This window comes from Siniperca chuatsi, linkage group LG18 (genome assembly GCF_020085105.1).
Source record: "Siniperca chuatsi isolate FFG_IHB_CAS linkage group LG18, ASM2008510v1, whole genome shotgun sequence".
NCBI lineage: Eukaryota > Metazoa > Chordata > Actinopteri > Centrarchiformes > Sinipercidae > Siniperca > Siniperca chuatsi.
The window spans coordinates 26,569,199-26,593,371 of NC_058059.1; the positions used below are offsets into that span (position 1 = coordinate 26,569,199).

Here is a 24,173-nt window from a genome sequence, read left to right on the forward strand (position 1 = left end):
CTGGATCTGGAGCCGGCGGCTGGGCCTCGGGACCAGGAGCCGGCGGCTGGATGACTGGACATGGAGCCGGCTCTGGACCAAGAAGCTGCTGCGACCCAGCAGGGACTGGAGCAAGGGGCTGCTGCGACCCAGCAGGGACTGGAGCAAGGGGCTGCTGCGACCCAGCAGGGACTGGAACCGGCGTGGCAGCAGGACATGGCACTGGCAACTGGACCTCCGGACAGGGAGCCGGCGAGCTGGACGGCTGGAGATGGAGCCGGCTCCGGACCAAGGAGCTGCTGTGACTCAGCAGGGACTGGAGCCAGCATGGCAGCAGGGCATGGGACCGGCAACTCTGCAACAGGACTTTGTGCCGGTGTCGGGGAATCGTGACATGGCGCCGGGACAGCAGGACATGGCATTGGAAACTGGACCTCTGGACATGGCGACGTCTTTGGAACCTCAGGGCTGGGAGTACGGAGCTGCTGCGTTCCAGCCGGGAAACGAGTCGGCTGCGATCCAGCAGAGACTTCTGGGAACTGCTGCGATCCAGCCGGGAAACGAGTCGGCTGCGATCCAGCAGAGAGTTCAGGGAACTGCTGCGATCCAGCAGAGAGTTCTGGGAACTGCTGCGATCCAGCCGGGAAACGAGTCGGCTGCGATCCAGCAGAGAGTTCTGGGAACTGTTGAGGTCCGGTGGAGAGTCCAGGGTGCGGCTGATATCCAGTGGCAGCGACGACATGGTGCGGCTGCGATCTAGCGGCGGAGGCGAGGACAGGGTGCGGCTGCGATCCAGCGGCGGAGGCGAGGACAGGGTGCGGCTGCGATCCAGCGGCGGAGGTGACAGGGAGTGATGGCTGCTGCCATCCAGCAGAGACAGGGAGGAATGGCTGGAGCCATCCAGCAGAGACAGGGAGGAATGGCTGGAGCCATCCAGCAGAGACTGGGAGCGATGGCTCCTGCCATCCAGCAGAGATCGGGAGCGATGGCTCCTGCCATCCAGCAGAGACCGGGAGCGAATGCTCCTGCCATCCAGCAGAGACAGGGAGTGGTGGAGAGTGACTGGAATCTGTAGGCGAGGTGGTGCCGGCTGTTGAGAGCTGGGTGGTGAGTCGGGAGACCTGCTGTGTTAGCTGTGTGATTTGGGAAACCATGGCCTTTCTGCTGTCTGTCAGAGTCTGGAGTAACTGTTCGTGCTGGCCTAGCAGAACCTCTCTGTTAGCCAGTGCTAAGTGGTAGGGTGCTACCTCCGGGTCTTTACCTGCTGGGTCCATGTTAGGTCGGATCATTCTGTCGTATGGCGAGGTGCTATATGCAGGTAGAGAAGTATGTGGACCCAAAAGCAGATGACGAGGAAGCGGAAGTAGCTGGATGACTACCGTGTTTATTGTTGGGTGGAATGCAGGCAAGAACAGGCAGAGGTGAGCAGACAGGTAATGAGCAGACAAAAACCAAAATCCAAAAATCCAAAATCCAAAAATCCAAAATCCAAACAAGGTTCACCGGAGAACAAAGAATCCAAGATAAACTCAGTCAAGGGCTTGGCAAGGAACAACACCATGTGTACAACAATCAAGGGAGGACCAACAATCAAAACTGGAGGGAAAACACAGACCGGAAGTAAAAACACAAGACACACAAGGGAAGAAGAATACTACCAAAATAAAACAGGAAGTGATAACACCAAAACTACCACACTGCTATTATTATTGAGTCATATCGTCATTTATTGCTTTGTGTATGTGGGAGTGGGTGAGTGGGAGTAATTGTTCTATTGTTTAATTGTGTGAAGCACTTTGTGCTACATCTTGTTTGTATGAAAAGTGCTATACAAATAAAGTTTGATTGATTGATTAATTGATTGAACAGTTTAGGAATGGTTTAAGCTAATATCAGCAGTTGTTTAGATTGAAGACAGCCAGTAAGGGTATCTAGCTTATGTCAGGGATACGCCAGGCTCCACACTCACCCAGACACAGCATCACCTCACCACCAGTATAAAGACTCCCACTCACCTCAGTCAGTGTCTGGTCTCGTTTATACAAGGACTCAGTTTTCCTGCAGAACCAAACTACGTTGGACTCCCCGCTTGTACCTATGTTATCTACTTCTCCTGTACTCCCGTCTCCAAGACCTGTGTCGCCAGTACTCCAGTGTGCGACTACTGTTTGCCTCATTGCTTTGTTGAGAAATAAACATCTCTTTCTCCACCTCGGTGTCTCGAGCCTGTCTGTCTGTAACAGAAGACCGGACCACGGAAGGCCGACCAGCATGAGCGTCCCGGATCCATTTTGGGAGGCCGGCGGACTCCCTGAGTCAACACAGCAGCGCTCCGCCACCAGCCTCTCCACCAGTCTTCACTTCCGCCTCCAACACCAGCGCTTCACCGCCTATAGGATACGTCATTGCAGCGACGCCTCCTTCTCCCTTCTCTGGCTCGGTGAGGGAGTGTGAAAGCTTTCTTGTGCAGTGCAACCTGGCCTTGGAGAGGCAGCCATACCTATACCCAACCAAGTGGTCCAAAATAGCGTACATCATCTTTCAGCTCTAGGGGCGTACGCTACAATGGGCAACAACTCTCTGGACCCAGAATGGACCGGTAATCCAATCCTTATCCAGCTTCCTGTCCCACTTCAAGGAGGTGTTCGGAGGAACAGCAGATGGCACCTCCGCAGGGGAACGCCTCTACCACCTTTGGCAGGGTTCCTGCGCGGTGACGGACTATGCCTTAAACTTCAGAACCCTCGCCGCGGCTAGTCGGTGGAGTGAGCAGGCCCTGATCACTGCCTACCGTCAGGGATTGGATCCCCAGGTAAAACTGCATCTCGCTGCGTACGATGACAACATCGGACTTGAGCAATTCATCCAGTTATCTAGGAACCAGTTCCAACCAGTTCCCACAGTTCCATGTTTTTGGCCAAGTATGCCCAGAACTCACTCCGTCAACCTGCCACCGGACTCACTCCCTTCCAATGCGGGCACGGCTACCCCCTCTCTTCCCGTGGTCGGGAGAACCATCAGAGGTCCCAGCGGTCGACTACTGGTTCCGAGAGAGCGAGAGGGTCTCGCAGCCCATCACCAGCTGCAAAGAGCGCTCTGCAGAATGACAGCCGACCGGAGACGATCCACCGCTCCTGAATACCAACCTGGTCAGAAGGTCTGGCTGTCGACCCGAGACATCAAGATGCGCCTGCCCTGCAGAAAGCTCAGTCCCAGGTTCATTGGTCCCTTCACCATCACCAAGAAGATCAACCAGGTCACGTATCAACTCCAATTGCCATCACAATACAAGATTCACCCTAGATTTCATGTATCACTCCTCAAACCTTACCACCCTTCTGTTCCTGTTTCCACAGAGCCTGGCGTAGCAGCAGAGCCCCCCCTGCCTCTCATCCTGGACGACGGAACGGCAACAGCTTGGAGCATATTTTCATTGTATAACACAAGTTAATCAGTATCATAAATTAATCAGCATCATAGCTATAATGTCATATGACATTGTATCTATCAACATTACCTAGCAAGGGCGTAGAATTTGGTAGGGACATGTCCCTACCAATATCCAGCGATTACTGAATTGTCCCTAGCAATAATTTGGATCAAAAAATTTAAATATTACCACTGTTGTCCGATAGTGTCTAGTTAATGTATTTGACCTGAGACCCCCCCCCCGAGAGTGGAACAGTGGTAGGTCCCTCATTTGTTACTGAGGACGTGAGACAAGGTGAGCTCATTAAGTGGCTACTAAAAGTTATTTCAAGCAATCATTTGACATTGGAGCGCTATTTAGCCCCTTTGTATGATGTCTAATTAGTCTCAAAACCCGTGCACATAAAAACCAGGCGCAAGCACGTGATACGAGCGCACAGAACAGTATCCGCGAGTGGAAAACCATCCTCACAAGGGAGCATTTCTGCTCCACGTGCAAAAATGCGACCTGGGCTGTGACGAGCGCTCGCTCAACCCTCCCTATGCTCTCGCAACTGCTCAACACTGGCTCACTTGGCAAGTTGACTTTGGAGGCGGAGACTCAACTTTCGTCTGATTGGCTGGTGGGGGCAGCTTGTCTCGCCTATCGTCACCTGCATTCGAGGATTACAGCCGGTCATGGCCACGCACAGATCCCGCTGATGTTGGTGAGTCTGGTCAGTTTTTCCTACTAAATGCACATTTGGCAGAGGCGCCTACTCATGAGGAAGACTCTGTGTTTATGTAAATATACAGCATATAGCTTGAGAGAAATATATATTGATTTCCCAGGACGAAAAAACTAAATACGCTAGCATATGTAGCCTTTGTTATGCAGCGTGTCAATGCTTCATAATTTAAACATTTGCAGATGCAGCTGCTGCACAGACTGAGATTGTAGAAATTATACTATCACTGTAAATAATACTTGATTAGCTGAGAAGCCCCCTCCCCAGCTCAGGTAAATGCATACAGTGAGTCAGGAGGAATTGGTGCTTTACATGTCTAAATGTTTCTATGTAGATGCTCCAGCAGCTTAGTGATGTATGATCTGAGCTGTGGAATGAAAAGCCCTCTTTTCCCTCAGATGTCTCATGTAGTGATCCTGTGGTCATCCTACTCCCTGGCTGTGCAGCTGACCCCTGCAGATCCTCTCATCTCAGGACATCCTTCAACACTCCTCTGCAACAATCACTCAGCATTTACAGCTGTCTTTATAAACATGTTTCAGTACAAGTTTGTCCATCATTTAGCCAGTAACTAATGTATTGTAGTTACAAACAGCTGCAAAGTTGACACATTCTATGTCTTTTATAGTGTTAGGCAGACACATCCTTTGATTTTGTACATGTTTTTGGTAAATAAAAAAACAAATGGAATGATGCCTCCAGTCTCATGCCTTTCCTTTCATCCTGTTCTGAGCTGAGTTCAAGAGCAGGTACTGTAAACAAGTAAAATTTGAAAAACTTAACAGCATTCATTTTACACAAACATATATGATTCTCACTTGCAAGGTAGGTCTTCAGAGTGCGGTTGGAGACCAAAGGCCCATTTCCTAAAAGCATCTTATGGCTGAGACAATCTTAGTCCCATTGTAACTCCATGGACTAAGATCATTTTAGCCTGAAGATGATTTTGGGAAATTAAGCCCAGTCTAGTAATGATTGCTGTTGCAAATTTGTGTCGCACACAAAGGGCATGTCTTGCAGTAGACTTATAATCCTCTTAAACATCTCAACATATGCTTCCACACAATATACTCAACCTCATATGTGCCAAGGTGCATTGGGCACCAGTGTAGCAATGATTGTTGCTGTGTCACTGTGGGTTTCCTCGACACAAACACAGACATAGTTGAGTGTTTCACAGGTCATGTCTTTTATTACACCCACACTGCTCACACACATTCCACATATAATTCTACACAAAACTCAACCGTGGTTATTCTGGCTACCTGGTTCCTCTCACGCTTGTCGAGGAGCCTCTGTCCATATATAAGTCCAAACAAAGATTCTGAAGTAAATCCTACAGCCAGCCTGGCTGCTTCGACTATGCTTCTGTGTGTGTGTGGCAGAACGAGCCCGAGGTGCAAATAAAACATGACTCTGGTCTTGTTCCGTTGTCTTTTATTATGCAGTATAATAAGCATTTTCTTAATGTAAGGGTTAGAAAACCGAATGAAATGTTGAAATGTGGTGTGACTTAAGCACATATCACCGATTATTATTACTTGTTTAAATGTGGTATGAACAGTTCATTAGTGACTACCCTAATAACCACTTCAGATTCATGTGTACAGTTGTTGGCTAAATTATTTGTAAAACAAATTCTAAAGATGCATGAGAGACATGAATCAAGAGAGGAAGAGGGCCCACAGAGACTGTTTATGTATAAGAATTTTGTGTTACACTCCTGCCCCTCGCACTATGAGGCAAACCTCATAGAACCTACTGGCTGTTACTCTGGGCTGGTGCATTTCCTTCCCTAATGGACACTCAGACTGCTCTTGTGTGCCCTGCTCTATCATAGCTGCAATCTCCTTTGTGACAATTAGACTCTCCAAATGGAGAACTGGTGGCATTTTCAGGCAAAGTGTACGGCAATGGAAAATTTGACACCATCCACAGGGAGTTTGGGGAATGCTGGGGCCTCTGAGTGTTTGACATGACATGGCCACAACAGGAGGACACTGATATGACAGTGGTGAACCTCGCGGCACAGTTCCAAACCTGGAGTCAACAGTGAAAGCTCAGACAAGCCATGCAGCACCGAGGATATTAGTGGTTGGGGTCTGAGGCTTTTTAGTCTTTCTCCATGGGACGACACTGATGGGTCAGAGAGGGATCCTGAAACAAATTAAGCATAATAAAACATAAATGATAAAAGTATAGGTATTAAATTCATCGTCCGTACAGCAAGCAAAACCTTTGGGTTCAAAAGCAAAGCTTTTTACGGAGCCCCCTAAAGGTCACAGCAAGAATTTTTCTGAGGACTACTTTTGCATTCCCTCAGCTGCTCCCAGCGCAACGCAACAGTATATCAGCTCATTGAATTTTACTTTGAACTGGGCATTAAGTATGCTGATATAATCTAGTACAGTAACACTTTACTTGAAGATGGCTTCATAAGACTGACTTTGACAAAGATATTTTTGTCTTGATTAATGTTAAGTTGTCATAACAAAGACATCTCAAAAATTGTCGACTTTGCATTAATAGTGCAACAACACTCATAAACCTTCATAAAGACTCCTTCATGCTTATGACAGGTGTCATGTCAGTCTTATGATGCCACCTTCAAATAAAGTGTTGCTCCTAGTACTGCTGCTCAATAGGCCTGCATGGTTATGTAATTAGTGAAAGTAAAATGAAACCAGAAGAAAGCAGTACGGTAATCTGCAGGATACTGTCAGTTTCATTCGTGAACAGTTACTGTCCTCTGTACTGGACTGGACCCCAGAACCACTGACCCACTTGCAGAGCTACATCAGGAATGCAGACCAACGCAAGTTAGAAAGCTTTTTGCACAGGGTCCTCTGTTCTTTGCACAAAACAAGTTAAAGTAACCTTCAATGCTGAAACAGGTTTTCGTAGAAGGTCTCACCATGACCTTCAGGGGGCTCCGTAGCTTTTGGATTCGCAAACAAAAGTTTTTGATTCGCATTAATACATTTTTAATCACAAAATAATTTTACTTGCAATAAAACATTTTTTGATTGCAGTGTTGATAGTTTTGCTCTCAAATCTATTCTGTTTGATTGCATAATAAAGACACAAAAGTAACCCCATACATTGTCATTTCAAATATTACTAATACTTTGGTTTATGACCAAATAACTGCAAAACTAATGACATTCCTATCAGCCTCAACTGTACTTTGTGTTATTTTTGTTGTGCTACTTTGCATGTTAGCAAATGATAGCATAACATGCTTAACTAATAAAATGACCATGGTAAAGATTACCTCTTAAACATCAGCCTGTTAGCATTGTTATCATGACTACATTAGTTTATTATAATGTTAGCATTTAGCTCAAAGCACTGCTGTGCCTTTTTCCAACTGAAGGAAAGGGTCTGGTCGACCTTAGTTAGTAAAGCCCTGGGTTTCTTTTGGGTGGTCAGTTCATATTTAAGGCCCCAGTCTGATCATCAGTCTTAGTCAAATTGTCAAATGACCATTTTTAGCCATGCTAGCGACATGGCAATGTCCGTCTTTTTCGGTCGGTGCAACACTTTGGTCCAGACTGAATATCTCAACAACTATGAGATGGATTGCTATGAAATTTGGTTCAGACATTCATGGTCCCCAGAGGATGGATTCTAATCTTTGGCGAGCCCCTAACGTTTCCTCTAGTGCCACCAGCAGGTTGAGATTTTTGGCTTTTAGTGAAATATCTCAACAACTATAGCCAATATGCCATTACATTTTGCACTGACATGCATGTCCCCGTCAGGATGAATTCTAATCACTTTGGGGATCCCCTGACTTTTCATCTAGCACCATCATCAGGTCAACATTTTAATGTGTCCAATACTGCAGGTAATAATCAAATACCTGCAAATCTAATGACATTCCCATCAGCCTCAAGCTGTGCTTGTGTTTAGTGCTAATTAGCTAATGCTGACTAAAATGGTAAACATGGTAAACTTTACACCTGATTTACATTGGTCTGTAGTATTGTCATTGTGGGTATGTTAGCAAGCTGATGTTAGCATTTAGCTCAAAGTACTTATGTACCACAGCCTTACAGAGTTGCTAGCATGGCTGTAGACTCTTACACAATAGATTAATGCACAATAAAGCTCATGCTCACAATACGTGGTGGGCAGTAACACTGTTATGCAATAGCTGAGCCATTTTTTCCCAATGGAGAGGGCATACCTTTAGCTATACCTGTTAGGTCATAAGTTAGGTCATATTTGCATTGTCATATGGCTGAGACAATTTAATGGTGCGTTTAGGTGCTTGTGGGAATGAAGCAAAAACACATTCATTAATTTGAAAACTTGTGCTATGCTTTGGAAACCAAACTACATCTTAGTTGTTGTAGTCTGATCTGTCAAATTAGGATTAGGTACATCCTAGTTACTATTTTTGATTCTGAAGTCTTACTCACTGGAAGTTATGTCATAAGTCGTGAAATTAAAAACATGTCTGTGGAAACATAATGTTATGGGACATGATTTTATATGTATTCATGGATGAGCTATTTTTAATCCAGACTGATCTATTGTGCTACTAAGCTGTTGTTTTACTAAACTCATCTGCCTGTCTAGACAGAACAGAACACTTTACAGCACAGTGAGTAAGGCTCTAATTGCTGTGACTCATATCCATTCTCTTCCATGTGACTCTGTCATTTTAGATCTGTGAATCCAGGCGCCAGCCCTATCCATGCAGGCATAGCTGCTGTCCCTGGGGTAATCCCAGAAGATGACTCCACTTTACTGTTATCTGAAATAGATGGTGGATGTTTGAAGCAGTCACGATCAGGAGATGCATCAAGTGGTGGCACTCTTCAAACATGCCCAGAGCATGCCGAGGCAGGCAGTGATGCAGCTGAGCTTCCAGACTTGAGGGCCCAAAACCGACGTTTACTGCCCAACTTAAAGAATCCTTTGCATGTCATTGATGGGCCTGAGCAGCGCTACTTCATCGGCATCATTGACATTTTCACAGTTTACAGTTTTAAGAAGAGACTGGAGCATTTGTGGAAGAGGCTGAGACATCCAGGCCGGTCCTTCTCCACCGTCAGTCCACAGACTTACTGCCTCAGGCTATGTCACTGGGTACAGGACCATACCAAGTAGACCCTGGATGAGTGGTGGAGACTACTCTACCACCAACTCTTACTGAGCATGTCTAAACAACTAAATGGTCACACACATGCACACACAATCCTTTCATCTTTCCACATGCTCAAAACACAAGCCTAATATCTATTGCTGTATATTTGTTTCATTAATGAGTGAGCAGTATGAGCATAGGAAATATTAAGAAATAAAATAATTAAATATAAAATATTTTCTGCAGGCACGTAAATTATATTTTGTAGAGAAATTATTATAATGCAATACAATGAGACAGGTACCCAAACAATACTTTCATTTGAGCAAACACAAATGTATTCTGTATTCACCAAATTTATTGGAGTGGACAAACTTTTTGTAAAACTGCTACATAAACAAGACAAACTGTGTTTAAACCCACTTTTTGTCCAACTTTAAGGATTCTATCTGGTAACCATTCTCCCAGTGCTTTCCTAATGACCGATAATCCAAGCAAGAAAGCCACTGTGAGTGTCCGAGGGTTTGAGAGTGCATCGAGCAGGGATTTTGAAAGAGGGCAAATAAGTGACACTGAGTGAGATTATTATTGTGAGCCTATGCGGATAATAACAAACATGCAATTAAATGTATTGAGCACAGAACAGATTTTTGTTTATTCAAATTAAATGACTATTTGTATTATTGTTATTTCTCTACAATATATCATTTTGTAAAAGATTTTGCAAATTTGACACAAATATGTCTATATATTTTTTCACTACTTCTCCCAAATACAGTGGGGCAAAAGGGCTTCCAAACATGCTTAGTATGACACATCAAAAAAAGGATAGGAAGCTCCTTGCTTTAAAAAGAAACTGCTCCTGGTGTGTCTTTGTAAAGAAAAGCATAAAAAGACGAATATAGGCTTCATAGGCTTTACGTGCAGATGTCGGCCTGCATCCCATTTCATATATGTCGTATGTAGCTGCATTTAGGGGTGTAATAAATACTGTATTTTCTTTTTTTTGCAAGTATTGGCAGCACTGAGACGTTGTGACTGTCTAGGATGAAACAAAAGATGACTGTTTGAAACATGCAACCAATCCAGGTGTTCTAGCATCAGCAGCAATGATGTTGACTTGCAGTCTTTTCATTTTTCTAGACTTGTGCAATGGAAAGGCAATGTAAGAACAGAAGGGCCACAAATTTGCCTGTAGTTTCATATAATTATTTCCCAGAAGGAGGTATTTCATTAGTGTTGACTGAAAGGCAGCTTAGTAAATGAGGTTCAGGTGCATGCAACTTAGTTCTGTCATCAAAGATTAGGCGCAACAGCTGCATATTTTTTTATTTATTTAAACTATAATACTGTTTAAATAAAAACTTACATTATCTCAGAAGAAATGAACAAAGACTCACTATTTGCAAATTGCTCATTTGAGGACATACGGTGGCCACAAGATGCAGACACAGAGAGCCGATGTGATCCTATTTCTTGTTATTTATCATTGGGCGTCTGCATACATAGACGTGTTGTTGTCATGTACAGTCTGCACACACATCTGCACAGACATAAATTTTGGGCTGCATGCAGATGGCCTTCACATGGTGACGCAGGATGACAGATGACGACGTCTACATCATGCAGATCCTCACGGACATGCAGACATTACAGTGTTGTCTGGTAACATGCTTCATTGCCAGAAATCTCCAGTTTAGCTTTTATTCTTCAAGTACTTCTTGATATTAACCATTTGTGTGTTGATGATACAGTATAATTGAATGCAACTCTAAAGACTTGCTTTCTCTTCATCTTGAAAAAAATGCACATCCTGAATCACAGAGAATGTAATCAGTTTTTATTATTTGTCATTTTGACATGGTCTCAGAGAAACTTGCCTTCTCCTGGAATTCAGCAGTGCCTCTTTAGAATATGATACTTACTATGTATTCACCTTAAACCTAGAAATACGATGAAAACGAACAGAAATGTAATTTACAAACGTTATGTTTGCTTTACTGACCAGTAAGCTTTCTATGCTCATGTATGAATACAAAGAATGAAAACGTGATACTACTCTGAAGCTGAGTATTATTATTGATGATGCCACCAACTTGCACGCTGTCAGCCAGCAGTTTTACAGAACTCTTTCCTTGCTGTTTCACTTTTACACAACACATGTACTTGTGCCTTATGTCTGCAAATATTGGGAGAAGCATGTGCTGTAACCTTTGCCTAATGGATAAAGGACATGTAAGAGTTAAGCTGTTTGTCTGGTATCCTTTTCCTTTGGTGTTTCACCACCTCACACAGACAGCACATCCACAGACGGGACCACCCAGCACTGAATGTTCAGTGTCAAGACTTATTCACTGTGGGTAATTCCCCAACAAGGTAGGTGCCATTTGTACGTCATGAGCATTTCAGTGTTTGAAGTGAAACAAGAGCTGACTTCCTCTTTGTGTTTGGTGTAAAGCTTGTGCGGATAAACCAGGAACAAGAAGAACTCTGTTTGCTGTTTGTTTCTGTCTTGTTAACATGATGACAATTCGACATTCGACCACAGACAGCTTGACAGTTAGGATTTGTATATTAAAGCTGCACTAATCAACATTTTTATATTAACACTAAATCCAGTGTCTATCTGTTATGCCAAAGACGTCGCTCGCATTGACAAGCTCACAAGGAAGTGTCACCTAACTCTGCAGCTCTCCTGAGCTTTTAGTCTTGTTCAGTGAATAGTTGACGCGACTCCAAATGAATGCTAATGTTGTTCCATGTCTGCTGGACGTCTGCTCATGTCCGACTTCAGGCCTAGTTTTGATGACTCACATATAATTAAAACCAGCTGACAAAGCTGCGTTGGATGCAGTAAATGTTTTGGTTTTTTAGTATTCCATATGTATATAACACTGTCTGAAATATAATAATTCATTGAGCATTCATGAATGTAAACAGGAGAGTGATAGTGAAAGGATGTTTTGAATCATTAAGAGGAAGTTTTATTTTTGAGTGGGCATCCACCTCAACCACATCATAACATAACTTAAGATGGATGAATTGCCATGTTCCACTGTTCAATAATGAGTGGTGGGCTTTTTAAACTTGATTTAAAGATTTGTCTGCTGGGTTTCTATTGTTTGAGACAATAATATGATGGTCTTTTACTTATTAAAACATCTAAATACTTCTTAGTATTAGCTAACAAGCACACGTGTGAGCTTTTCACACAGGAGACAACTATCCAAATCAATTAAACAAGGTCATTTCTCACAGTTTTGCACATTTAATCATCAGCTGCAAAACATTAATATAAGTCCACACTAGTGGCCCACAGTACTACTCACTACTGTAACTGAACAGTCTTTCACCAGCCTGCAGGTCACAACTCTCGTGTAACTCTCGTGTATTATCAATACATTGTGAGTGCAGCAGTGTGGTTCTGTGGATGGCAATATCAACATGTCAGTCAAGCACTTTGGTCCAGATGTTAGCATGTAGCTCAAAGCAGCATTGTGCCTAAATACTGCCTCACAGAGGCATTAGCCTGGCTGTGCACTCTTACGGCCGGGCCACACTGCCTACCTGAGCAGTGCACGTATTAAAAACAGGTCAAATGACTACTCATCATGTGAATGTTGTTTCTTGTTGTCACCCGACTCAGCTCTATTGCGCATTTTAGCACCTATCAGCAAATTGTTTTGGTGTAACATAAAAAAGAGATTACCTTAAAGAGACTGAATATTGGACTTACATTCATCTAGTGGCCAGAAAGACGACTCCAAATGAATGCTAATGTTTCCCTGTGTCTGCTGGATGTGTAAATAGGCAACTGTTTGCTGACACATTCACTAATAACTTTATAAGGTGATAATAAGTCCATGTTGTGTTTACAGCTTGCTGCCCCCAAGTGGCAAAAAAAAAGAATAATTAACAACAAGCAACACTGTTTCCAAAATTCCAAAAGACTCTTTTACCAAGCTATATTTTTAAAAAACTTCTGTGGAACAAACTAAAACATCAACAAAATTAAAACGTTTAATTATCAGGTACATTTAGCTATATTAATGTTTTTTTACATTATTTCTACATAATAACACAACATATTTTTCCTGTATCATTCAAAATTAGCAAAGAGATCCAGAAAGAGAGTCATTTCTGGCTCTACCTTCTTTTTTGGACTATTCACAACTCTTTAATGCTGCTGTCTGCAGCAGACAGAACATGTAAATGGCCTGATCAGCACCTTCCTAGTCTTCAGGGCATCTTCACGCTGCTCATCCGTTCACAGACACTAACTAATCGCTCACACACCGAAGGCACAGCCCTCGGGAACAATTTGGGCTTCCGTGTCTTGTCCAAGGACACTTGGACTGGGGGACGACCCGCTCCATCACTAAACCGCAGTAAGTCCAGTAAGTCTTATCGAATGATCGTCTGTTTTCCTAAGAGATGACCAGGGATTTACCGTTGAGGAAAACTGATGCTTAGCTCTATGACTGGAATGTGATGATAATACTTTTTTTTTTTGGACAATGTACATAAATTGGGTCGCTGGTCTGTGCTCCTCCTCTCTCTTCTCCCCTTCCATCTGCGTGAATGGAGAGATGAGGTCACTCCAGACTGAGGAATTTGATGTAGGCGGTTGGCTACAGCCCCACTGTTCAACTGCAAATATAAGACACTGCATGTACCACCGGTAAACAGCTTTTTCCGGGACCAGCCAGTTTCCAGACACGTTGACAGAGAGCAGACCTGGCGCCATGGCACAGAAACTGATGAGACACACTCTGCCAGCTGAAGCGGCCTGCGGGGATGCAATGATAGATATGGGCCCGGACAATTCTGTGCTCATCCTCATCAAACACTGCCGGGACATGAAGCAACAGGAGACGCGCCTCAGACTCTTCACTCTGCTGCTGTTGCTCAGTTGTACAGCACTGTTCATTTGTGCCATCGGTACTGATTTAAGGCATAATGAAACTTCTGGATCCAGTGGACAAGGCGTGAGTTCCAAAACTTTTTCTTTATGTGCTAAGTTTTCCTTGTCTTCTTAGAGAGCTTTTAACAAAGTCCAAGTACTCGTACAGAGCCATCAGTTCACTAAACCCCTGAAGTGAGGGGTGCAGTGGAGTGTAAAGCCACATTAACTACATGATCAACTTTTTGGGTTGATTTAAGGCTGGCACAATGCACAGTACACTGCATCTCTGGTGATGAATACAGGGATTAGAGATGAGCTGCAACAGACTGAGCTGTATGAACGTAAGATCTTTAAGGCATAGGCATGACTAAATGTTGCTTTGAAAATGTGTAGGGTTTAAATTTACATAAGCGGTTGTGTTTCCACATTTTTATGTGCTACTTTAGTTCACTGCATCCCAATATCATCATTATAGACAACAAACCTTCCAGTCCACTTATACGCTCTATATCTCACTGGACACAGAGGAGCTATGAATGATAGCTGACCAAATATATTTACTCCCTGATTGTGATGAAGCACTTCTCTCCCATACAACCTGTTGCTTCCACATTTCTGCCCATTTCATTATCTCTGCTGGTGGTATCACTGTAAAGACAAGATCACATTTGGACTCACTTTGGGTTCTCAACAAGCTGACATACAATCCATATAATGGCCACAATTTATCTTATTTTATCATATTATGTAACATGTTACTACTCATGATGAAACTTGTATAAAAATGTGTTATTCCTAGACCCCAGTTGAGCAAAGTTCAGCCTACTCCAAGCAAGAGAGAGTGTGCCCTGCAGGTATGCTATGTCATTAACTTCATGTTTAATAAAACGGATCGTCTATAGAAGTGGGAGGATTTCAATTTACAAGTTTAAGTACACTTTACTGCTCTCCACTATCCTTGGCAAAGCTCCATATACAGTATCTAACTTTGTGTCCTATTTTGCAACTAAGACAGCATTCGCATGCTTGTGTTGCATGACTCTGATCACAACTTTCCCTGAAATATTATGAGCAAGCATCAGCTTCGTTTTAAACCTCTCTCTCCTCTCTTTCTCTCTCTACAGATAATCCTCAAACGAACCTCCAAAGACTGCGCATTCATCTCAGTAAGTGTTTTTCTCATGAACAAATCCTTAAAAACTCACTTTCACAGAATGAATCACATCCCAAATGTTGCAAAGCCGACTATGTCATGAAACTGTGACAGCATGAGTCACATCTTGCCTCAGGAGAATGACTGTACATCCAATACAACCCCAGCAGGCAGACAGTTGTGTATGAGTCTCTTGGCGTACGACCAGCATGGGAAGCACGCCCACATAATGATTTTGTGTATTTCATCAGAGCTCCGTTGCGGAGGAGTTCTGTGTTTCAACAATACATCTCTAATATTTCAAGACGTGGCTCTTAGAAAGCTATTTCAACAAACAAAATAGACAACAGCATGAGGGAATTTGATTTCCTGTATGTCCCTAATTCTACAGGGTCCGTGCCTGCAGACAACACGAGTGATGGATTATACATCAAATGGAATGTCATGTTCGGTGAAAAATACAACAAAGAGAAACATGCCATTGTGATTCCTGTGACGGGCTTCTATTTTGTCTATGTGAGGATTACTTTAAGCTGCCATGATGGAGATTCAAACTTCAAGAGGTTCTATGTAGAGCTGCACAACTGGAACGAAGGTTACAACAAGACTGTATGCTTGACGGAGGCCTGGGATGGTATAACGTGCACTTCAGAATGGTCCAGGAGTGTGTTTGTAGGGCAGCTTTTTGATTTGTTGGAAGGAGATCATGTGAGGGTGTGGATCGGAGAGGGCTACAGACTGATCACAAAATCATCATTTGGTGCTTATCTCGTATAGAGAATATGCCTTGATGAGAATAAGCCTTTTTTGTGTGTGCTCATTGTCTCAGTCTTAATAATGTAAGTTTAAAACATTTTTTAATTAAAAAATCAATTTGGGAGTATTTATCACAGGAAGTGTATTAGTAAAATGTTGTTCCACCACAAGTCTCTGGAACAGCTTCAGTGCTCCTTGGCATAGAGAGGGATGAACACCAATCTTCCAAAAGATATTCATTTGGTGTTTTGAAGGTGGCGGTGGGTCTCCCATGGGTGTTCATCTGGGTTGAAATCTGGAGACTGAGAAGGCCCTAGCATATAATTCCAATCAGTTTCATCAGCATGAGTTAATGGGTGTCGAAACATCTCCACTTATTTCTTCAGTATTTTCCTTTCATTTGTCACTGGTCTGAATATATAAAGTATATAAATGCACTTGAGTTTTGTTTTCATGAGTAATATTTTACTGAGACAACATTGCCTCAAGTGTATTCAAGTAAAACATTTCCATTGTCTTTGAAGCTTTGAGTTAGCTTGTTTCAGCCATGGGCACGCTCAACTGAGAACTGTCAAAGATTTTGGATGAAATGCCAGAAATATAGTCTGTGAAAACACGATTAAGGTTGTTCCTTTGTTTTTTTTTGATAAATCATCCATTTGTGAATCTTAAAGTATTTTATTTGCAAACTTTTAAAGACTAAAAATTAGAAAGCATTGAGTATTTCTAAACAGAATAGTTCACATCCCTCTCTGTCAACAGAAACTAATCAATGTCAGGGTCTGTGGACTATGTGGAGTAACTGGGACAGAGTTTTTCCACATGTAATTTCTCACTGCTTTAAGCAGCGCAAAGAAAATTCTATTCACCAGATGTAGCTCATTTTTGGCATCGATTCAAAACCACGTTAAAAAACATGCTAACATTATAAGGGCACTTCAGCCAGTAATCCATGGCAGAGCTAATTTTAAAGACAAAAAGTTAGTCAAGAATGTAAGGAAACTGTGTACACTGTGTGTACTCAGGGATTTATCTATTTGTGTAAAGTTTATTATTTTGGGCTTTTTGCCTTTATTTGCGTGCGCTCTACCAGGTGAGCTACTGGGGCGCCCCACTCAGGGATTATGTTATAAATTATGAAGCACTAACTAATATTAAGAATTTTGAATGAATGTACAAAAAATATTTAAAGTTAAGCTGTGATATTCTAATGGTTTGTTTTGTGCATTCTCATGGGTGCAAGTATTAGTTATTATAATGATTTGATTGTATAAATGTGGCATTCAGTTTATTTTACTTTTATGATTTTTAACTCTACTGGACTCATTGGATTATTTTTATTGGTCTTGTTACATTGGATTTTACTACATCAGTATTTCACTATTCATTCATTCACATTCATTATAATACTACTGCGGCTGCTGAATCAGTGACATCTTTTAAATCACTTCTCAAAACGTATCTTTTCAAAAAAACCTTTTATTAATTCTAGTACTCTGTTGTATAGCCAACATATCATATCTGTTTCATTATTAGTAATTGTCTTTATTGTTGGGGGTTTTATTTTATTTTATTTTGTTGTATTAATGTATTTTTAAATGCCTGATTGTATTTGTCTCAGTCCTGAAATGTTTTAACCCTGATTCAACCATGTAAAGCACTTTGTAACTTTGATTTTGAAAAGTGCTCTATAAATAAAGTTTTTTATTATTATTACTGTTGCATTACAGTCCCATTGTTGTAATATGTATTTAAATTAACTGTAGCAACTTTATGTTCAATTGCCCTCTTTTTTTAACATATGGATTGTATCAAACCCCCGCCTGCGAGTTACCAGGCTCAACAAACTGGCAGTGGTGTCAGAGAGGAGGATGCTGGCCAAACTACATGCCATCTTCAATAGTGTCTCCCACCCGCTCCATGACGTGCTAGTCAAACAAAGGAGTACCTTCAGCAGAAGATTCATCCCCCCAAAATGCACCACAGAGGGTCACAGGAAGTCATTCCTGCCTATGGCCATCAAACTCTTTAACTCCTCCCTCTAAGTGTCAGTCTGTCAGTCGTAGTCATCTGGACACTGTTTTCAGAATCAAAACGTTTCGGCTCCCATACGGAAGTCATTCTCAATTGTGAAAATGGTCTGAGAACTCAGAAATTTAAGCTAATCTGTGTTGTTTAGGCCCTGCCCTCAGGGAGGAGTCTTCCTGAGTGTCTGCTATTTACCCTGCCTAGTTTCACCTGGAACTGACCTTCTTTTGTTTCCATGATGGCCCAGTAATCAGTAATCAGGCCTATTGTTTTCTGGCTGCACCTCTCTCATCACTGTTAAGTACCTGATTAGCATAAGATTGGCTTGACCAAGGTGTTAATATACTGTGGTAAACGGTTGGTAAGTTGAATCTCAGACCACCATTTCTGTTTAAAGAGGGGTTTTCTTTTTTCACAAAAATGGCTTCTTTGACTCCTCTTTCAAACCAACTCTTCTCTCTACTTAGAATCTTCACCTCACTGTCATCAAATGTGTGGTTTGTAGCTTTTAGATGCAAATGCACGGTGCTCTGCAATCCTGAGTTAGCGTGTTGTCTGTGCTGTCTTTTGTGAAGTGGCTGTTTTGTCTCACCTATGTACCGTTCTTTGCAGTTTTCCTCACTGCATTGAATTGAATAAACTACATTGCTCTGTTTTTGTGTTGGCATCTTTTCTACGATATACCATACATACTTATCATCAACCGGTAAATCCACTTTGTACTTTACACTTATTTTAATTTCATACTTATATCCACTTTGTATTTAATTTATCTGACCTGTATTATAGTGTATTATATTTTGATTTGCTTAGTTCTTCTATTCCTGTGTGCACTGACGTGATAGTGAGCAGCTGTAACAAAAGAGTTTCCCCTCGGGGCTCAATAAATTATTTCTGATTCTGATTATTATTTGTGATTCATGGCATTTAATACAAGGCTTAATGGTCAGTTTATAACAGTCAGCTTATAATACCTCCAGAGCTTGCAAGGAAAGCCAGTGAGCTCATATGCTTCCACTGCTTTTTTGGCTTTCCTCCCGCCTGTCCACTCTTTGATCACGTAAGCAATGTCATGATTTTATTGGTTGGCTCGTTTTTTATCGGCATCCGAAATTCACTGAAATCAAAACAGCGCCGATAAAAACAAAACCGCACGGCAAAATATGACAGTTTCAGACTCAATGTGGATAGGCTCATAGAGATAGATGGGCTCGAATATCAGTTATTTGTGTTTGGTCTGAAAAGGCCTTTACCGAACTAAGACCAGCTTAACTGCCTTGATAATGCATCGCAAAACACACTTTATTCAAACTTGACAGAAACAAAATAAACCTCACCAAAAACTATGGAAGCGTATACGGGACTATATTCAAATGATAATATAAACTAAAAAAATTTAAATGTAATTCCACAACAGCATTATAATTTTCCACATATGTCTGTGTTATCTGAGTGAAAATGAAAATGAAATAATCCAATTTTCATTTTCATTTTCACATACTTATATGGACGTTCTATGACTATAAAAATGGAAAAGCTGTTTGACAGTTTAATTTTCAAAGTTGTAACCCGCTGTACAGTGGACAATATTCAAATGTTAATTCAAATTTGAAAATGAAAATGCAATATAAACAATGTAACCTGATTTTCCATTTGCAAGCAATATTTGAGTCAAAATGAAAATGAAAGACTTAATCTGCTGTACAGTGGACAGTATTCAAATGCAATAAGCTAAACAGCGCCCCCAGTCTTTGCATTTACATTTACATGTCACCTTTTTTGGGGTCAACATGAAAATGTAATCTGTCAGTCCTCTCATCAAAGTGGGGCTTCAGTTAGGACGTCACTTGCTTGAACATCTGCTGCTTATGCTGCTCATGTGCGTAGTCCACTTGTGGCAGAAAGGTGAGAAAGTGGCCAGGCGTCACGGACTACTGGATCACTGTGCAGAAACACAACTTTTATAACTTTATTTACTGATTTTGGTGAAACTAGTGATATGGGGCAATGAATTTGATGATTTTATTGTTTATCAGACCACAAATGAGACAAGAATCAGGTTTGAAAACGGATGGTGTTTCTGAGGGCTGAGCCTCACTGATTACTGTAGAAAAACACACAACTTTTATAACTTTATTCACTGATTTTGGTGAAACTGGATGATGATGATGATGATGATGATGATCAGATCAGATATCAGTCGTAGAGATGTCTGCCTTTTTTGAATATAATGGGACCATATGGCACTCGGCTTGTGGTGCTTAAAGCGCCAAAAAAAAAAAACATTTGAAAAACTCAACAGCGGATCCAAAATGGCTGTTTGGATCCAAAATGGTGTTGAACAAAAGAAATCTAATTCAAAATGTCAGCTGAGCAGCGGTCACATGGTTAGACAAAGAATGGAAATTCTAAATGGTGCCTGAGGACTTGCTGTGCAGATCGGAGGGAGTCGGTTGCTCCATTCTTTGTTGTCCTTACAGTTAGCTCAGTGCTAACTTCCTTAGTTGCTTCTTAAAGTTAGCTGGCAGACTTTTGGAGTAGCCGTTGGCGCTATGCTTTATTGCAAAAAACATATGCAGGCTCTGCTGTAAGAGAGTTTGGTTCTGCAGTGTGTCTGCTCCAAACAGATTACACTGAGAGGGAAACAGCAGCAGCTGTCTGATGCTATAGAGTTCCTGGACAAGAGAGAGAACAATGACCACTGACCCTGATATTGACCTGGTGATATCACAGGTCACAGGTCAGACTGACCAATGGTAGCTGGAAGCTGTTTGCAACAGTTTGACAAGTCAAAATGCCCACTGTGAGAGAAGTCTATTCTCTTGGTGCACCTGATGGCCATTCCAGGCCTGGTTGTGGTCATCAAACTTAACCACTCCTCATATTTTTCAGATTGTTCAGCTTCCAACTGCTGGGGTCAGTTTCTTACCAACAGACGAGAAGATCGATACTACTCTGACTGGAAACAGCTAGCCTGGCTTTGTACAAACACTCACACGTTACCGTACAGACACGTGAGTGGTATCAATCTTGTATTCTAAGTCTCGGCAAGAAAACAAATAAGCGTATTTCATAGACTGTCGAACTGCCCTTAAAGGTTGGGCATGTTTGTGTTTGTGATGTGTATACCATCTATGCTCCAAGCTGATTTCAAAATAAATCATGGTTTGGGTTACAATGACTACCTGCTAAGGTTAGGGGACCTTCATCGTCACAGTGACAATAATAAACACGTGGTTAAGGTCAGGGAACAATCATGGTCCAACCAACAGTGAACGTTGTTTGACTGTCTATTGGAAACAGCAAACGAACAGTCACAGGAGCGAACAGTCACTCGTGTTAAAATCCAAAATCTAAAATAATGTCACCTGACTTCACATTTGCTCCCACCATAATTCCTACAGCCACTAGGGGATTTTGTCACTTGAATAACATAAATTAATGTCGTTTTAGGGCTTAAATACCTGATGCTGTCATTCTTAATGGGAGGACAGTCTCATTTTTTTAAATGTGTATGCATATGTAGTGGTCTGACCTAAATGAAGCAACTTTAATTAAAAATGACTAGTCACTTAAATGGGAATGAGAAAGAAAGAAAGCAAATAAAGTAATGTTTGGTAAATGGTGTCATGATGATCATGCCGATAGAAGGGTTATTTGAATTTCTTTTTTTTAACATGAACTTGTGTTGTCCTTAAGCAGTCAGATTGTTTGCCATTCCCATAAGCACGGAAACCTATTGCAACTTATTGACATTTTTCCTTCATCACATCTTTTGTCAGATTTCCTTGAGAATCCCGTCATTCCTATGCATCTGGGAATTAGATGTGTCTAAGGGTGATCCCTTAGCTTACACAATCTTAAACTTGATTAAAAAGTGAGTGGAAGAAAAAAGTGAAAGGCAGTGAGAGGGAATAACCTTGATATCTGATTAATCCTAGACATTGTTGTTTAGTTTTTCAAATGTATATTTTTTTTGGCGCTTTGAGCACCTCAAGCCGAGTGCCATATAGTCCCATTATATTCCAAAAAGGCAGACATCTCTACAGCTAATATCTCTAAAACCCAGCAACTCACACCAAAACAATCTAGATGGATAAATAGTACTACAGGTAAGAGGAGAAATATGTATTTTTGATTTTGGGGGTGAACTGCCCCTTTAACCGAATTGGGAGCTGCAAATCGGAAGCTAACTTCAGTGTCATAGTCACTCTGTACCTCTGCTGCCTTCTTGTGAATGCACAGAGAGAACTGCCTCTTTGTAGAGCTCTCTCTCTTGTTTGGATAAAGTGGGAACGGGAAAAAGAAACCTGAGTTCAGGCCCAGCAATGGTGCCTCCTGCTTGGCTGTGTGTTCGAACAAGCGCAGCTGGCAATGTTCAATGATGGGAAGCTGGTGAGGGATCATGTCCTTGTCACTGCACTGGCAACTCATATGATTGCATTCTCACCCCGTTCTCTTTTTCTTGCCTAGCCATAGGCACTGTGATTTCAATGGTTCCTTTTTTGCCCAAATTTGGGTTATTATATCTGCCAGGATTGCAGCAAACAGAAAACCCACATCGCATATGCTACGTGGATGTTTTTCCGAAATCTGTGGATGAGACATAACACAGGTCAGTGAATTGTGCGAGTATCTGTGTCAGAAATGTACTCTCACAATTTTTTTTTTTTTTTTTGGCTTATTAGTAGATTTGAGTGAGTGAGTGAGTGAGTCAATAATAGGGTGTCACTGTCGTATGGCGAGGTGCTATATGGAGAAGTATGTGGACCCAAAAGCAGATGACAAGGAAGCGGTCTCAGGGTGAAGTAGCCGGATGGCTACCGTGTTTATTGTTGGGTGGAATGCAGGCAAGAAACAGAGTTGATCAGACAAGTAATGAGCAGATAAAATGCAGATGAGTACCGGATAGCATGGGCGAAAGCAGTGGCGTGAGTCCAAGGAAGAAAAACAGTACACAAGGGAACAGGCAAAATCCAGAATCCAAAATCCAAACAAGGTCGACAGGAGAACAAAGAATCCAAGATAACACAATCACGGGCTTGGCAAGGAACAACACCATGTGTACAACAATGATCCGACCCAGAACAAAGAAAAGACCAAGACTAAATACCCTAGGGGAGGTGAGACAACGAGACACAGGTGCAAACAATCAAGGGAGGACCAACAATCAAAACTGGAGGGAAAACACAGACAGGAAGTAAAAACACAAGACACACAAGGGAAGAAGAATACTACCAAAATAAAACAGGAAGTGATAACACCAAAACTACCACAGTCACAGACCATCTGGAAATCCCATTGTTCATTGTGGACACACAGGATGACGATGAATCTGGCTGCTTACCATCATGAAAGCAACAGGAGAGCCCTACTGATGTACAATAATGGCAGAGAGGAGGCAGTGAGTGAATGTTAAGAGCCAGACACAAGTGAGGGCTGGCTAGAAGGACTGAGATTATGATACAGGCCTGAAAAACAATACTTGAGTCACATTTGCTCATGTTCTTAGGTTCTGTACAAGTAAACTGAGGAGGATTATTTGATGTTCATACAACTTTATATAAAGTGAATAAAACAGAATTGCTTTTCATTGGTCAAGCTGTTTACTCTTGCAAGGATGTCCTTTGGGAAGTTTACCACCAATTCTGATGTAGTTTTGCAGACTGTGACCTTCAGCATATACTGGGCTATTTTTTGCCTAGAATGTGAAGAAACTCAATTTAAAAATTCCAATTTTATTTGTATACAAGGGCAAAGTGGCCGTTTCCCAGTGGGCCGCTGCATGATTTGGGCTGATGCATCAATTAAAAATAAAGATAGAGAGAGAGAGTGCTGCTGTGGTGATTGGCCCTGCCGAATGAGCTGACCGGCCCAGTGTGGTTCTGGGTGTCTGTCATCTCCTTTGTGTCTGTCTCTGTCCCCCAACAAACTATGTTCAGTTTGGTGGGGTCCTGCAGCTTCACCTGCCCCTTTTTCATTTCTGTGGAAGTATGATTATTTTAACACTGACCCAGCTAGCAGTGGACTATTGCTGACTTGTTTTACATGAATAACTGAGATAAAAAACATAAAGTCATCCTGTCTCAAAATGAC

At 41.9% G+C, this 24,173-nt stretch overlaps 2 protein-coding genes and 1 long non-coding RNA gene across 4 annotated transcripts in view; all 3 read left to right on the forward strand.

Annotated features, from left to right (window-relative positions):
* The window catches only part of pip5kl1 (phosphatidylinositol-4-phosphate 5-kinase-like 1), a 42,009-nt gene extending 30,529 nt beyond the window's left edge, over positions 1-11,480 (forward strand). The window contains exon 10 of one of the 2 annotated variants that reach the window (XM_044174701.1): positions 8,813-11,480. In XM_044174701.1, the coding sequence (XP_044030636.1) occupies positions 8,813-9,257 (445 nt within the window). In that variant the 3' untranslated portion in view covers positions 9,258-11,480. The remainder of the gene's footprint in view (positions 1-8,812) is intronic. The other variant, XM_044174702.1, reaches the window with a different exon arrangement.
* On the forward strand, positions 1,587-4,832 carry LOC122865817. The gene is made up of 3 exons (XR_006375548.1): positions 1,587-3,235; positions 3,336-4,115; positions 4,535-4,832. It is a non-coding gene; the product is annotated as an uncharacterized LOC122865817 (long non-coding RNA).
* A 1,861-nt stretch (positions 11,481-13,341) lies between the features above and the next one.
* On the forward strand, positions 13,342-18,086 carry LOC122865918. Its single transcript, XM_044174954.1, has 4 exons — positions 13,342-14,222; positions 14,940-14,994; positions 15,265-15,306; positions 15,685-18,086. The coding sequence occupies exons 1-4, from the start codon at positions 13,980-13,982 to the stop codon at positions 16,068-16,070; spliced, it is 726 nt and encodes a 241-aa protein (XP_044030889.1). The 5' UTR covers positions 13,342-13,979; the 3' UTR covers positions 16,071-18,086.
* Positions 18,087-24,173: the final 6,087 nt, after the last annotated feature.

What these genes read in the sequence shown, in the direction of transcription:
- LOC122865918 (XM_044174954.1), top strand. Translation starts at nt 13,980, where the DNA reads ATGGCACAGAAACTGATGAGACACACTCTGCCAGCTGAAGCGGCCTGC. An exon ending in CTGGATCCAGTGGACAAGGC is followed by an intron (nt 14,223 to 14,939) that starts GTGAGTTCCAAA and finishes TGTTATTCCTAG; the next exon opens with ACCCCAGTTGAGCAAAGTTC. An exon ending in AGAGAGAGTGTGCCCTGCAG is followed by an intron (nt 14,995 to 15,264) that starts GTATGCTATGTC and finishes CTCTCTCTACAG; the next exon opens with ATAATCCTCAAACGAACCTC.